Below are 17,823 nucleotides of genomic sequence, written 5' to 3' on the forward strand. Positions count from 1 at the left end.
CATACAATGTTGCTTGAATTTAATGCAACATGACTGGATATTTAATTTTTATATCTAGTAATTGGCACACCACTTCAAGTCTTTTGTTCCCTCTCCTACTCTGTATCTTCTACAGGACTTTTTGATCAAAATTACTTATGTGGATCAATGTGAAAAAGTAATTATGCCTTAATAATGGTCAGTTTAAAGAGATTAGTTCCAATTGGAGGTATTTTAACACCTTCTTCTCTGATCATTTGTCATCCGATTAAGTATGGTCGAGCACAGTGATGGTGAACCTTTTGAGCTCGGCATGTCAGCATTTTGAAAAACCCTAACTTAACTCTAGTGACGTGACACATACAGAAATTTTTTGATATTTGCAACCATAGTAAAACAAAGACTTATATTTTTGATATTTATTTTATATATTTAAATGTCATTTAACAAAGAAAAATCAACCAAAAAAATGAGTTCGCGTGTCACCTCTGACATGTGTGTCATAAGTTCGCCATCACTGGTCTAGCACCACACCATTATCCAACAATACTGTAAACTGAAAAGTGCACAGGATTTTTGATATTAGAAAAAAATAGTTTCTTTATAAAATACTAATAATTCTTAGCAAGAAGAGTTAACTTTTCAAAGAGTCTAAGATTTTAAGGGCAACAAATATAATAAACTTCCATAGACAGGGGCATTGGTTTTACTAAGCCTGTAAAAACAGCACTTGAAAAAGATAAGGATAAGTAAGGATATATGATGGTATACATATATCCTCAGATATCCTATATAATAAAAGACTAATATGCAAATAGACCAAACAGCAAAACAACCAGAACAACCGAACAATCGGTCGCTGTGATGTGCGCTGACCACCAGGGGGCATGCGTGGAACATGGCGGGTGTTGGCTGCGGCGGGATGGTGGAGCAGATGAGTGGGGGCGCCAGACCAAGGCAGGGCGCCGGTTGCTGTCATCAGGGCGAGCCTCTGGTGATTACTGAAAATTCTTAGCTCCTGCACGCCACGGTCCCACCCAGTGCTTGCACCTGCTGTCAACACCTGACGCTGGCCCCAATCACTCGGCGCTGTCAGCAGGTGTGAGTGGTGGCTGCTGGCCCCAGTCGCCCCTCAGGGCTTCTCCACCTCCCCTTGCTCCTGAGGGGAGATCGAGGCTGGCAGCCGCCTCTTGCACCCGCTGCTGGCAATAGCCCACTTGTACCTGCAGCAAGCGCCAGAGCCACCACTCACACTTGCTGCCAGGGCCCGGCGCCTGTCCTGATCGCTTGGTGCCATCAGTTGGTATGAACAGTGGCTGCTGGTCCCGATTGTCTCTGAGGGCTTCTCTACCTCCCCCTGCTCCTGAGGGGCGATTGGGGCAGCAGCTGCCCCTTGTACCCACTGATGGTGCCGGCCCCACTCACACCCGCTGTTGGCACTGGCCCCAATCGCTCCGTGCCTTCAGCGCCAACGCCGTCAGCACATGGGAGTGGTGGGAGCAGGGCTGCCAGCAGACAGGGAACCAGGGGCCACAGCAGGAGGGGCCAGGTGGGGCTGCGGAAGATGGGCCAAGACCTGCCCCTGTGCCTACTGCAGCCTCACAGCCCACAGTTCCTTTCAAAGGTGCACAGATTCATGCGCTGGGCCCCCAGTATTATTATACTTACTATAGTTATACATATAATTATTAAGTTTAAAACGCAGGTTAATCCACTCATCTGATCAATCGGGGAAAAGGAGACATATGTAAAACTTTAGACAATAAAAAAAAAAAAGCAGGTTAATTGAGTATTGTATGGATGAGGGACAAAAGAGTCACTTAAACAATGGAGTAACCTGACAGGCACTACTTTAGCCAGGTGATCAAAGTCAGTCTCAACAGTCAAATTATGTCAGGGGTCCTCAAACTTTTTAAACAGGGGGCCAGTTCACTGTCCCTCAGACCGTTGGAGGGCCGGACTATAGTTTAAAAAAAAACTATGCACACTGCACATACCTTATTTTGAAGTAAAAAAACAAAATGGGAACAAATACAATATTTGTATTTGCATGTGACCCGCGGGCTATAGTTTGAGGACCCCTGAATTATGTTGATAGTATGCACCTTTTATATGATATGATGAAAATGGCACTTTACTTCTGTGATCTTCGTCCCTCAAACTTATAAGCTCATTCTAACCATGAGAAAAATATAGACAAATTGTAATAGCTGGGGCATCCTAAATTATGCCTGAATAATAATACTCAAAACTGTCACTGATGTAAAAATAAGTATTGTCACAGTTAAGAGGTGCTGACTTGACACTAAATGTATTATGGTATTATGGATCAGATCCTGGAACAGAAAAGGTGATTAGGTAAATAATAAACTATCGACTTCAGTTAAAAATAATGTATGAATATTGGTTTATTAATGTACCATATTAATTTTAGAGGTGCATAATAGGGGAAACTGGGTGTGTGAGAGTGGGAAGTTTAGGAGAACTAGGTTTTTCTGTAATTATAAAAAATGTTTTAAAAATAAATTATATATTTTTTAAAATGCAGTTTAAAAGGCATAATTACAATGGTTGTTCTTTTTTTTTTTAAGTCTAAGTAACAATCCCAAATTTATCATTAGTCTACTCTGAGAGATGAGATTATGGAGGAAACTCCATACTGTTTTCCATAATGGCTTCACCAGTCTGCACTCCTACCAGCAGTGTACAAGGGTTCCCTTTTCTCCACATCTTTGCCAGCAATTGTCATTTGTTGATTTGTTGATAGTAGCCGTTCTGACAAGTGTGAGGTGATACCTCATGGTCGTTTTAATTTGCATCTCTCTGATGATCAGTGACTTTGAGCATTTCTTCATATGTCTTTTGGCCAGCTGTATTTCTATTTTGGAAAAGTGTAAATTTAGGGCCTTTGCCCATTTTTTAAATTGGATTTTCTTCCTTTTGTTAAGTTGTATGAGTTCCTTATAAAATTTGGATATTATCCCTTTATCAGATATATCATTGCCAAATATGTTCTCCTATACAGTAGGTTTCCTTTCCATTTTGTTGATGGTGGTGTTGTTTTCTGTGTGTGTGTTTTTTTGCTGTGCAAATGCTTTCATTTTGATTAACCCCATTTGTTTATTTTCTTCTTAGTTTGCTTTGCCCTAGGATATGTGTCTGCAAACATATTGCTGCAAGAGATGTCTGTGATTTTGCTGCCTATAGTTTCTTTGAGGGTTTTTATGATTTCCCATAAATGGCTTACATTTAAGTCTTTTATCCAATATGAGTTTAGAATTACAGGCAATATCTCTGATGAACATAGATGCTAAAATCCTCAACAAAATATTAGCAAACCAGATCCAGCAATATATTACAAACATTAAATACCATGACCAAGTAAGATTTATTCTAGGGATGCAAGACTAGTACAATCTTCACAAATCAATAAATGTGATACATCACATAAACAAATTTAAAGACAAAGATCACAATCATATCAGTAGACATAGAAAAATAATTCTATAAAATCTAGTATGCATTTTTTATAAAAACTCTCAGCAGAGTGGGAATAAAGGGATCATATGGTATATCAACATAATAAAGGCCATATATGACAAATCTACAGCCAATATCATACTCAAAGGACAAAAATTAAAACCATTTCCCCTAAGAACAGGAACAAGACAGGGATGCCCACTTTCACCACTCTTATTCAACATAGGACTGAAAGTGCTAGCCACAGTGATCAAGAAGAAAACATAAAAGCCATCCAAATTGGAAAGGAGGAAGTAAAACTGTCATTATTCATAGATGACATGCTATTGTGCATAGGAAAATCAAAAGACTCCACCAAAAAGCTACCAGATTTAATAAAGGAATTTGGCAATGTAGCAGGATACAAAATTAATACACAGAAATTGATGGCATTTTTATACACCAATAATGAAATCTCAGAAAGAGAAACTAAACAAGCAATCCCATTTACCATAGCAACAAAAAAATTAAGATAGACCTAAGAGTAAACTTAGCCAAAGAGGTAAAAGACTTGTACTTAGAAAACTACAAGACATTGAAAAAAAGGAAGATATAAACAAGTGAAAGAAAGTACCGTGCCCATGGACTGATAGAATTAACATCATTAAAATATCCATACTACGCAAAGCAATCTATAGATTCAATGCAATTCCTATTACCAATGGCATATTTCACAGATCTAGAACAGATAGTCCAAAAATTTATATGGAACCAAAAAAGACCCCAAATATCCCCAGCATTGGAGGGATTACAATACCGGATATCAAGTTATACTGTAAGACTACTGTAATCAAAACAGCCTAGTACTCACACAAGAACAGATATATAAATCATTGGAAGAGAACAGAGTCCCCAGAAATTGACCCAAGCCATTATGCTCAATTAATGTTTGACAGAGTTAGGCAAGAGCATACAATGGAGTCAAGACAGTCTCTTCAACAAATGGTGATGGGGAAATTGGACAAATACATGCAAAAAAAAAATGAAACTAGACCACCAATTTACACCATACACAAAAATAAACTCAAAATGATTAATTGCTTCTTTAATAGTATTTTTTTTAATTTTAAAGTTCTTTTATTGGTTATTGAGGTCTTTTGAAGGAATGCTGCCTAAGTATGAAATCTTTTACTGTTATAGTGACAATATCTACTGATGGAGCATTTTTAATGTCTTCATGACTATTTGAATTATTTATCATTGCAGCTTCCTAAATGAATATTTATGTTTTTCCATTTTTATCAATTGCATTTTAATTTAATGATGACTTAGAAAACTCACTTATTAAAAAACATAGGACTGTTTATTGGATATACCACTAAATTAAGTTATATTTTCCTCTTTTATTCTAAATTTTTGTTTGATCTTAAACCATTAAAATTTCTTTGTAAATGATGGGATATTTGATATATTCTTCATAGTTTGTTTGTTTTTTTAATGAAACCTGGACAAGAACAGGCAGTCTTTGATTATTGTTTAGATTGGCATCCCGACCAAAGGATATAATTACTGGGGGGAGAAATGGGTGTGGTAGGTAGAGGAGGCTATAGGGGGGACAAATGCTGATGGACAGAGACTTCACTTAGGGTGGTGAACATACAATACAGTGTACCAATGATGTGTTGTGGAATTGTGCACCTGAAGCCTTTATAATTTTGTTAACCAGTGTCATCCCAATAAATTAAAAAAGGAAAACATTTAAAATAATCTAAAAATGATGTAGTTTATAAACATTATATATTGGGTTACATAATAGGAAGAAAAAAATAAAAGAAATCAAAGTCATACAATTATTAAAAGGGCGATGAAAGAATCGGGCAAAGTCCTTTAGAGTTTGGAAGGAAAGCCTTAAAGTGTTTTAATTTTATGTTCAACGCAAGGTAATAGAATAAGTTTTATTATATTTTAAGTGTTTTAAAGGTACAATATATGAACAACACTGAGGAAAAAGTTTACTAGTATGATAGAATAAAGGTTGGGAAACAAATCAGGTAATTTATATATGAAGGAAATATAATAGTATAAATCACAGATAGGTGCTACCACTAATTATAAAAATTACAGCTTAGAATTAGGAAAATTTTGCCAATCCCCTAAAAAAAGAAAAAAGTAGTCAAAACCAGAAAAGGGTAATATTTCGCATTCTTGGTTCATAAAAGTTAGACATATATATTTTTCTTATAGTCTTTAAGAATATCATTTAGGAAACATGGGGATATATATATATATATTTAAATTATTTTCAGGGCTACTCGATCCATATTATTAATACTAGAATCATAAGATTTGACTTTGCTTGAAATCAACAAAAACTGTTTTCACTAAGAGTTATTATATTTTATTTTTTGTAAATGAAGTTGTTAATTTGAAATAGCATATATGCATGGATTTTAATGTTTCAAGCATATTAAGTTAGGATGGCAATAGAATTTTGCAGAATGCTAGTTTTCATAAACAGGTTTTTTCAAGCTTAATGTTTCTATGATTTCTGTTGTTAAAATGTGGTGCTTACCATTAGCAGTTGATCTGACATAAGAATAAATTTCAAAAGAGAATACTGTACATTCTTTTAAAATTATCAGAGTTCTTTGAATTGTTATTATTAAATGATAATGCATTAAAAGCTAATTAGGCCTATAGTACTATTCATTTCCTTTTCCCAGTTTTAGATCCCATGGTATTGCATAACTCTTGATGATCAGATGGTGGGTTGATTATTTAATGAGGAAATACATATGTGTATAATCATAAAATTGAAATAATTTATAAGTCAGTGGTGTGTATCATGAAACCATGCTTTAAATTTTTTCTCTTGCAAGTCTGTATGAAAATATTATTTATGAACATGTTTATACAGACTCTTGGTTATTTTGTAGAATGATAGAAGTTAAGCTAGTGCTAGTTTACAGTTTATTATTGAAATGAAATTGTCATTCTCTGAGTAAATATGACACATATTATATTTAAATATTTGCATGTATGTGAGTAATATGAGCTGTACTTTTATTCGCAAATACGCTTTTTAAAAATAGGTATTTCAACGGCCATCTTTATCGAGTTTGGAAACCTTAATGGTGTCTCAGAAGTCTGAAATTGAGTATTTACAGGAGAGACTAAAAATAGCAAATGAAAAACTGTCAGAGAACAGATTGATCAACCAGGGTTCCTCAGAAAAGAGCATCTGTACAAATGTTGAAGGGAAACAAAAGGTAGGGGCATTTTTGTCATTTTTGTGAATTTGTCAGAATGAAGTTGGCAGTGCAAGCAATAAAGTTAAGTAACAAGCAGGCACATTTACTTCTCTGCTTTTAAAAAATATTATGTGCCAAACATTCAATAAAATAATTGAGAGAAGAATGTTTTTCCTTTTTAAAGTGTTATTATACCTGTTTTGCAGTAAATTAATGTCCATATATTAATTTATCTATAGATTAGATAAATGCATTAATTAGATACATTAATCTGCATAATAATTTTAAGGTGGTATAGTCACTAATTCAATATTCTAATTTTAATTACAAGAAATAGATATCTTTTTATTCAATTAAATTTAAATACTGCCCATGTGGAATATAAAATATTAAATGGAATTTAACATTAATATGTACAGTTATAAATACTGAGATTTAAAGGCATAGCAATAGTGAAAAATAAACAATTTTGTAGCATGTTTGTTGTCTATTAATGTCTCAGGTTTCCCTTTTCATAGTATTCATTATATATTCCTGTTATGATGCAAAAAATTTTTTGAACATTGACTAATATTAAAACTTCATATCACATTGTAAATATGTTATTTCTAGACAAAATTGAAATAACATTTCCCTAAAAATAAGTTTTAGACATATTTTTCTTATATTTGTTAGTTCAGCAATAGAAAATAATGTTTTTATTAAGTAGTAAGCCATGATTTTAAGATAATTGTTTTTGGTTCTTTTCGGTTTTTCCTGAGTGGAACAAATTATCTGAATAAAGAAAGCATTTAAAATTAGATCCATGTTTCTGTGGTACTTTTATTTATTTTCTCTAATGTTAGTAATTTTCAGAAGAATGAACTTTATGTATATGTATGATATATGTACTTTTTTATTTAAGCATAACTGTATTTTATGTTTCTTGCAATTTTGGAGTACTTTCATGGCATTGAGCATTATTTAAGTGAAATAAGACATTCCTAAAATTGAAAGAAAACATTACAGGACCTAATTTGGTTACTAGCTTTATTGCTGAAGTTTAAAAAATGCATTGACTTGCTGATTCATTGCTTTTAAAAAAGTCAAGAAAACAAGAGGCATATTTTTAACAAAATTTTTTTCTTTCATATGGATATTCATTAAGTATGAACAATATGTTGCTCAGCTTAATAGTTGCTTTTACATATTCCTTCTCCAGATTGGTATATGAAGCTGTACATAATATAAACACACATTCATGTCTCTAGTTAGCCACATTATAGTTAATGACCATATGGTCATTACAGTATAAGATCTACTGTCTGTTGTATTTATATTCCTCAAGCATATTGTTCCTTCAACTTCACAGTGTGTTAAACTATTTCAAAGGGGAAAAAATCCTTTCCCTCTTGTTTCTGGTTGTCCTATCAAGTGTAACCTTGGACCCTTATAGAGCAATTAGACCAGCCTCTATCCCCTCCTTTGTAATGAGGTTTCTTGCATTTCTGAGTCTATAACCCTTTAGTCTTCCCTAATGGGACATCATTATTCTGAAAGAAACAATGTAAATGTAAATGAATATTCTCATTAACGAGTCACAGAGAAACCTTTAGCAGTAGCACTGTAGTAATTCCGCTTGTTATTTCTCTGGTATTCCATGCAGGATTTTTTTATAATTCATTATTAGTATTCAAAATTACGTGTTCTTTAATTTTGCATGTCTTTCATAATCCAGTGTTCCAACTAGTTCAACCATGTCCTTGTTTTATTCTCGAGGAACCACCTGTGAAACGTTCAAGGTCTTTGTCCCCAAAGAGCTCTTTTACAGACTCAGAGGAGCTAAAGAAGCTGAGAAAAGCTGAAAGAAAGATTGAAAACTTAGAGAAGGCACTACAACTAAAGGTGAACATTAAATCATTCCTTTAGTAATAACCTTACAAAGGTAAAGATAGAGAAAGTAAACATTCATTTCACAAACTACTGCTTATCCTTTATCTTTCCTGAATTTAAATGTATGTATAAAAATGTGTAATCTGTTGGTCTTGTTTTAAGATTTCTGAGGATCATAAAGTAATAAAAAATTGCTGTTTGAAAACTATCACTTTAAAATTATTGGGGAATATTTTGGCTTAATATTGGAAATACATTTATTATAGTTTCTCAGAGGAAAAAAATAGAATTTTAACAACTAAAAATCAATTGCTTGTATTTTTTTTATATATGACTAGAGGCCCGGTGCATGAAAATTCATGCACTGGAGGGGGGGGGGTCCCTCAGCCCGGCCTGCCGCCTCTCACAGTCCAGGAGCCCTTATGGGCAGGAGGCAACCCGGCAATCGGGAGGTGATGCCCCCATCACACCTCTGCTGCTGCCACTGCCGGCAGCACAAGCCTTGGCCGGCCCTGGTTACCTGAGCCTCAAGTGGCCCTGGGTGGCTGGGCAGCCACCCCTAGGCAGCTGGGGGGCTGAGGGGACTGCCATTGTGTGGCTGTGGGCGCCACCATCTTTGAGGGTGGGGCAGTCAATTAGCATATTCCCTCCTTATTGGCTGTGGGTGCCGCCATCTTTGCGATGGCATGAGGGTCAATTAGCATATTCCCTCTTTATTATATGGGATAAACAAAAAGACTGGTGAGTTAAAAACTATACAAGCTAGCTCAGGCCACTTAGTGTCCTTTACAGAAAAATTACATAGTCAAAATGGTAAATAAATATACATTATTTTTTCCATTACAATTGAATTTGTTTTAGAATATATGACATTAGAATTGGCATTCTACCAGTGTTTAAGAAGTATATACCTTTCAGCTTATCTTTGAGAGTTTATTCTTTCCAAGTTATACTCTGAATTCTATTTCTCAGCAGAAGTTGGTTGTGCATATTGAACCAATGTTATATTGAGGACTTTTATTTTTCTGAGATTTTAATGTGGTTAATCTTGTCATTCTTCATTTACAACTACCTGAAGGCCTGCACTATTTGAGATTTGCCACTTAATTGATTCTCAAATAGTTTTATGATATTCTATGACAAGCCCAACTTACACATGATTAGTCTAATATATTTAAAGCTTAGATTCTTTGTCATATAATATAGATTACTCTTAAGGAGAAAGAGGTTTGACTTATATATAGTCTAGAACAGGGGTGGGCAAACTTTTTGACTCAAGGGCCACCATGGGTTCTTAAACTGGACCGGAGGGCCGGAACCAAAACATGAATGGAGTGTTTGTGTGAACTAATATAAATTCAAAGTAAACATCATTACATAAAAGGGTACGGTCTTTTTTTTTTTAGTTTTATTCATTTCAAACGGGCCGGATCCGGCCCGTGGGCCGTAGTTTGCCCACGGCTGTTCTAGAACATAATATGGTTTACTAGTAGAGGTATAGTTAACCATGGCTACAATTACTAATTTTTTTGCCTTTTCACTAAACATTGTGTTAATTCCTATTTATTCAGAGTTAAACTGTTAGTTCTCAAATAAAGGAAAATTATTATCTACTAGGGACTTGGTGCATGAAGATTCATGCAGTGGCGGGTGGGTCCCTCAGCCTGACCTGCACTCTCTCCAATCTGGGAGCCCTCAGGGGAGCCCTCTCCAATCCGGGAGTTTCTGTCTGTCTTTGCAGTCATATGAGCGAATTGTCTGAGACCCCCAACCCAGTTTGGTTTGTTGCTCACAGAATAATAGAGGCATTTTTTTTTTCTTTGCTTCATTGGACATTTCCTGAAATTTTTAGGATATCTTGCCTTTAATTTTTCCTAGACACTCTGATTTTACTTATGTCTCTCACCTTTGCTTTCCCTCCATCCCCCACTGCAACAGTAACTTGCTCCAGGCTCACTTTGCTCTATTGTCTAGGACAGGGGTCCTCAAACTACGGCCCGCGGGCCACATGCAAATACAAATATTGTATTTGTTCCCGTTTTGTTTTTTTACTTCAAAATAAGATATGTGCAGTGTACATAGGAATTTGTTCATAGTTTTTTTTAAAACTATAGTCCGGCCCTCCAACGGTCTGAGGGACAGTGAACTGGCCCCCTGTTTAAAAAGTTTGAGGACCCCTGGTCTAGGAGATCCATCTGCCACCAGAACTATGATTCCCAGAATTCCTGGTGCTCCTGCGCCCTTGGTTTTTTCGCTGTCCCGCCCTGCATCCCGGCCGCTCTGCACATGCGCACTGCCTATGGGCCCGTGACGGTGATGCGGAGGGTGTTCCTGTCCCGTCCCTGCCCACTCCGGGCCTATGTGTGGGCCTACAGGCTCAGAGAGGCCTGGGTCCGGTGTCCTCGGGACCCAGGTTGCTTGGCGCTGGCATGCGCGCAAGTGGCCACCCTGCACCCAGCTACTCCGTACCTGTGTATGCAAATTAAACTGTCATCTTTGTTGGGTTAATTTGCATACTCACGCCTGATTGGCTGGTGAGCATAGCAGAGGGATGGTCAATTTACATGTTTCTCTTTTATTATATAGGATTGTTTCTACCCAAAATAAAATGATCATATTATGACCTCAGCTTGTTAGCAGTTAGCCTACTTAAATTTGTATGCCTGGAGTTATTTGCCTATTTATCTGTTTACTCCAGAACTTATGAAGCAATGCAGTTAGCCAAGCAAAGTGCTAGTCACTTATACAATAGGAGAAAAGATGACTTTCTATCTCTAAGATCCTTTCTCTAGATAAGAACATGCTAAGTGATTAAATAAATATAGTATTTCAGTGTCAACATTTGGGTATTACAGGATATTATGGGCATGTTTAGGAAGTCAAATTTATCATTTTCACCTTTTTGCATAGTTCTTGAAATTCACATACCACGGCTTCTATCCTGTATTAATCTGGATTCTACAGAGAATCAAAATCAATAGACTATAACCCTTTAATCTTCCTGAAATAGACATTATTATTCTAAAATATATATATATGTGTGTGTATATATAATATACACACACACACACACACACACATATATATATATATATATATATATATATATAGAGAGAGAGAGAGAGAGAGAGAGAGAGAGAGAGAGAGATTGATTTACTATAAAGAGTTGGCTCATGTTATCATGAAGTCTGAGAAGTCCAAGGTCTACAGTCATTAAGATCCATGAAAGCCAATGGAATAGGTCCGGCCTTGTCCAAAGGCCTGAGAACCAGGAGAGATGATGGTGTAAGTTCCAGTCCTGGTCCAAGTTTGAGTCTGAGGGCAGGAGCTCTTTGTCCCAGCTCAAAGACCATCAGGCATAAAGAAAGAAGTCTTTCTTACTCAGCCTTTTATTCTATTCAGGCCTTCAGTAGATTGGATGAAGCCCATCACATTGCAAAGGGCAATCTGCTTTTTAAAAAATATATATTTTTATTGATTTCAGAGAGGAAGGGAGGGTGAGGGACACACAGAGAGAGAAACATCAATGATGAGAGAGAATCATTGATTGGCTGCCTCCTATACGCCTCACACTGGGAATCAAGCCCACAACCCGGGAATGGAACGGTGACCTCCTGGTTCATAGGTTGATGCTCAACCACTGAGCCGTGCCAACCGGGCAGAGCAATCTGATTTTTTACTCTGCTAGTTTAAATGTTAATTTCATACATAAACACCCTCACAGATACACCCAAAAATAATGATTAACCCAATATCTAGGCAATGAAGTTGGCATATAAAATATCCCATTTAGTAGTAGAGAATCTCCACTCATTTGCCCCCAGTAGTCTGTGAGTCTTTGATAGACCCTTGTCTTTGGCAGGAAAGAATAAAACAATTCAGACATTTTTAGAGCTATTCTCTTCCACCTCTTGAATTTCTTATTTCAGAAAGTCTCAGTAGCATTCTACTAATTTATTTCCTCATTTATTTTATCTAATAACAGCTCTCTTGAATAAAGCCTCAAGTTTATTTTTCAAAGTAACATTGATTTTCAGACAATTTATTTTTCATGTATACTTTTTCTATATTCCTTTTTCAAGTTCATGTATGATAATCATGAATTTCAAATGTATGTTTTCTGTCACAGATTTGCCAGATAAGGCAAAAAATGGGAGCAATATTTTTCTGCATGTTATCATTTAGTAGGGAAGGATTTCTTATTTTAAAGGAGTAAAAGAATTGCATAAAATGGGTACTGTAATCAAGTGCATAAAGCAAAAGAAGTGGGTAAACAAAACCTGTATTGTAAAGCAATTCTAAGGAGAATGATTGGGCCCAGGGTGCTTTTTAATTTACATATATGCACTTTGATACATTGAAATGATGGTAGTTACTAGATCAGCCATAAGTTATGCATATTATTTTAATACTAGTTTTTGAGTTTTGTAAAAATATTAACACATTCTCTTGCTCAGCTTTCTTTTTTGGCTAGTTGTACAAGTTTTCAAGATGGGTGACCAGTGTTGTAATAAAAGAGCCAACAGTAATGGAAGCAATGAAACCTATTACAAAAATCCCATCCATTTTCAAATCCTGACTTCATGAATGTAGTGAACTAACAACTTACAAGTATAATTTGGAAAGCAATGCATCAGAGCTTTATGAAATTCATACTATCCTTGAGATCACTAATGCCATGAATCTCTGCTCTACTAACTTTCATGCATTTGGTAACTTGATTCCATTACCACTGTTCTCTGCCTTTTAATAACATCAATATGTCCTCTGATTACAGTTTATGTCTTATTTTTAATACACTCATATTTATGAGCTTTATACATTCTGCTGAAATTAAACATCAATGGAATACTTTATTCCCTGAAGATTGAGCCAATGTTTCATTAACAGTGTTTATACTCGTAGTTTGTCGTATGCCTGTCAAGGAGCCTTTGTCCAACTAGAAGACTAGACTAAGAATCATTCTGTTCTTATGACCTTAAAGTAGAATTGCATATATCATTGAAGAAAGTTTTACAACTTTCCTATTTTCTAATGTTTTAATTATTTAGACTTGTTTGTACATATAAGTTAAATATAGAAGTTAGAGCCTCTAGTTTAGCTAGTTTAATTGCAAAATACATAAAAGGTACTCAGTAAATGTTTTATTGAATTATCTGGGACCTAAATAATCATAATTCAAACTACAGTTAACCTGTATTTTTAGAATATTATAAAATTTTTTTGATTATTCTTTATAAACATTTCTTTTGAGATATATAACTTTTGACTGATATATCTATTCTTATAGTAAAATAAGAAAACTTTTATTTGAAATATATATAATCTATCTTTCTATCTATCTAGCTAGCTAGGTTATATTTATGTAACATTTTTAACCCTCATCTAAGGATTTGTTTATTGATTTTTGAGAGAGAGAGATCAAGAAAGAAAAACATCAGTGTGAGAGAGAAACATCGATTGGTTGCTTCCCATATGCTCCCTGACCCGGGATTGAACCTGCAACCTAGGTATGTGCCCTGGCTGGGAATCGAACCTGCAACCTTTTGGTGTGTGGGACAATGCTCCAACCAACCGAACTACCTGGCCAGGATTTTACTGTCTATTTTGAAGTAGACTAAAAGAACAATAGTCTCTAGGACTAATTTAACCCATGTATTACTGTTAAATATTAGCATTATCAAAGCACAAATTAATGGATGAAACTTTAGTTAAAATAATTATTATATATTATGTCCATGAAATTGATTTATCAAATCTCTAACTTGATTTCATTTTAAATAGTTTAGATTTTCATAATTTCATAAGAATTATATAAACATTCTAGGATAAAAGAGCTGTTGTACATTTACACAATGGAATACTACTTTGTTATACTAGTGAAAAAAAGGAAGTCTTAACCCGTTGCGATAGCATGAATAGACCTGGAGATTATTGTGCTAAGCAGAATAAACCAGTCAGAGAAAGACAGCTATCACATGATCTCACTTATATGTGGAATCAAAAGAGCAAAATAAACTAACAAACAAAATAGGACCAGAGGCATGGATAAATGGAACAGACTGACAGATCTCAGAGGGGAGGACTAGAAGAGAACAACCAAAGAATATATATGCATATATGCATAGCTCCTGGACAAAGAATAATGTGGTGAAGCCCCAGGGGAGGATGGGCAGAGTGGTGGGAGGCTAAAGGACTTGAGCTCTTTTTTTTTTTTTTAAATATATTTTATTGATTTTATACAGAGAGGAAGGGAGAGAGATAGAGAGTTAGAAACATCGATGGGAGAGAAACATCGATCAGCCGCCTCCTGCACATCTTCTACTGGGGATGTGCCCGAAACCCAGGTACATGCCCTTGACCGGAATCGAACCTGGGACCTTTCAGTCCGCAGGCCGATGCTCTATCCACTGAGCCAAACCGGTTTCGGCGACTTGAGCTCTTATCAGCACTTAACACCCTGTATTTAGGCTCTTAATATATGGTTCTTAGGTTGAAATGAACAAAAATGAATTCAGGAGCCGGGATTTTTAACTATGATATAAACCAGTTACTTTTCAGCACTTGGTACACAAAGGACTCAAATACTGCCTAATAACTACTTAATAGAATTACTGAAGTTATCCTCTTAGACATTTATTCAAAGTAGAATGGCAGAATAGCTATACTATTGAGATAATTAGAATTCAATAAAATAATGCAAACTCTATATTTAATCTTACTATTGATAAGGGAGATAGTCAAGGAAACAGTGAATTTGGCTTCCAAATGATAAGAGCGTTAAGGAAGCTGAGTTGTGCTTTGTGCCTCTGTAGGGCAATCACAGTGCTTGTTTAATTTAGTCATCATAATTTAAATCTCTGTCTTTGTATATTTCACAGAGAAAGAAATTGTATTAATTTATATAGTGTTCTTAAGATTTTGCATGCAGCTAACAGGATAAAGCTTCAGGAATGGAATTCAGATCTTTCTGACTGCCATGTGCCTACTCATCTAACCTCACTATACTATTAGAGAGAACCTCTTAACCTCACTAAATAAGTATACCAGTTCCTTCATACAGAAATATGAGAGTTTAAAAAACAAATGTGAAATTCTCAAGGGTAAAAATACTCAAGAATTTTCCTACTTTACTTTGAGAAACACAGTTCATAAGTAATACAAATATATCCTCTGAATTGAAAATTTGGCTTTTATAAGTTCATTTTGTGGTTATATCTAAAAATATGTGTTGTCTGTGCTTTATTTAAGACAATTGTTTAACCAAGTAATGTTTGGTTTGTCTATTTCATGACCTCTTCAAGAGTACTAAATCCAGCTTTCCCATCTTCATGGTACAACCCAAAAGGCTAACCTGCACTCCTCCTAGCATAGGTCCAAACTGATTTTCTTCCTCTTGTGTAATTATTGTGCCTTATAACAGACTAATTATGAATACATGGGCTGAAGAATGGTCTTACTTAAAGTCACTTATATAAATTATATGTGCACTTATAATTAACAAACTAATCAGGTTAATATATGGATAAATCCTTTTGTTGAAAAATAAAAATGAAACCTCTATAAGTTTGGCTCAATAGATATTTGTATGTATTAACAACAAGAAAACTAATTTGATAGCTAATATTTGAAATTACTTCATCAGCTTTAAAAAATCAACGAAAGTCAAATATATCAAGCAATCCTGTGACTTTAGAAATGCTTTTCTTCTTAAACTACATAAGTAGTATAAATTCATTCATATTGATATACTATTTTCTTTTAAATTTCATATTTTGATAGGAAACCTTTTATGTGTAACATTATACTAATACTTACTTCAGACTTGTGTGCTTGCTTTTTTGTGTTCTATAGAGCCAAGAAAATGATGAGCTAAGAGATGCCCATGAAAAACGCAAGGAAAGGCTACAGATGTTACAGACCAACTACAGGGCAGTAAAAGAGCAATTAAAACAGTGGGAAGAAGGCAATGGCATGTGAGTTACATAGCTCATAAAGGCATTTCCCTAAATATTAAATGAAATGGAGTAGCATCATATAAGTGTTTTAATGGCTTTTGTTTGATTTTAAAGAAATTATTTGTTGGTCAAATCTTTATTGTGAATTTTTAAATAGAGAATATAATAAATGAAAACAGAGAAATATGCTAGCAATAACTACAGGTTTTTCTATCATTTGCAGAAATCATTAGCATAAGTAATTATGAATTCTTATATAAATTTTTACTTCATTAGTGTAGCTTAATAAATGCTATAACTTAAAGCAAAAATTGTTCATATTTATTTGCTTGAAAACTATTTTAAATAAATAAAATATTGGTGTTACAATATTTATTACTCAAAAAGTATTTAAATTTTAATTGAAAGACAAGAGAAATATGAAATTCACACATATATAGTTAACTATCTTAAAACTAATTCAACTTAGTATGTAATTTGAAAATCTTTACTCTCCGTCAGTTTGTTCTGCAGCTTATCTGAATGAATTGGAGGTCTCAGTTTAATTGCTCTTGAACAGGTGTTCAGTTGTTGGTTAGTTGTGACACTCTTGTTAACAGTATCAACAAAGGGCAAAGGACTGAATGTGTACAGAAAATCTACTACCCTTTCATCTTTTGAGATGGATCCTTTAGGGCAATGTTGATGGTACACATTGGTCTATTCAATAGAGAAATACTATTTCTAAATTGGCCAGTACAGCACTTTTACAAAATAAAAACGAAGAGTTTATGTATAGAAAATGAAAACATAAAGGGCATTTGGCATGTTTTGTAGATCTAATTGTCACATCTAATTTTCTTCCTTTGAAGAATGGAAAATATTTCATATTGCTTGTCAGTAAAGCAGTGATAAAACAGTTTGTCAGTAAAGCAGTGATAAAACAATTTGTCAGTAAAGCAGTGATAAAACAATTTAGATGCTCACCTGACTTTTTAGTAGTCACTAGAAGTGTGAAAACTACTTTCTCCCATATTCACTGATAATAGCTTGATTGACTATAGCCTTTTTTAGAAACTGACAATCTTACAATGTATGTTTTATTACTAGTGGAATGAATGAGAAAAATAGAATATCATGTTTCTGCTTGAAAGTTTGCTTTCCACAGTAACAGTTTAACTTTTTAGGAAATTATGATACAGGATTTTAATTTCTATGTACTTAGGTTTTAGGGAATTCATTCCATAAATAGTGAGCTTGAATTAGATGTTTGGTCAATAGATATTTTTTAAATTTAGGGAATATTTATATGGATTTTTATTGCA

At 34.7% G+C, this 17,823-nt stretch overlaps 1 protein-coding gene across 13 annotated transcripts in view; it reads left to right on the plus strand.

Annotated features, from left to right (window-relative positions):
• Positions 1-17,823, plus strand: part of CNTLN (centlein) — a 262,113-nt gene that overhangs the window by 131,987 nt on the left and 112,303 nt on the right. For all 13 annotated transcript variants that reach the window (XR_004971322.1, XM_036331217.1, XM_036331215.1 and 10 more), the window contains 3 exons: positions 6,531-6,707; positions 8,448-8,573; positions 16,416-16,537. Coding sequence is in view for 12 of the 13 variants with exons in the window: in XM_036331217.1 (XP_036187110.1) it covers positions 6,531-6,707; positions 8,448-8,573; positions 16,416-16,537 (425 nt within the window). In the remaining variant the exon portion in view is untranslated. The remainder of the gene's footprint in view (positions 1-6,530; positions 6,708-8,447; positions 8,574-16,415; positions 16,538-17,823) is intronic.

The sequence above is a fragment of the Myotis myotis genome, unplaced genomic scaffold (genome assembly GCF_014108235.1).
Source record: "Myotis myotis isolate mMyoMyo1 unplaced genomic scaffold, mMyoMyo1.p scaffold_m19_p_12, whole genome shotgun sequence".
NCBI lineage: Eukaryota > Metazoa > Chordata > Mammalia > Chiroptera > Vespertilionidae > Myotis > Myotis myotis.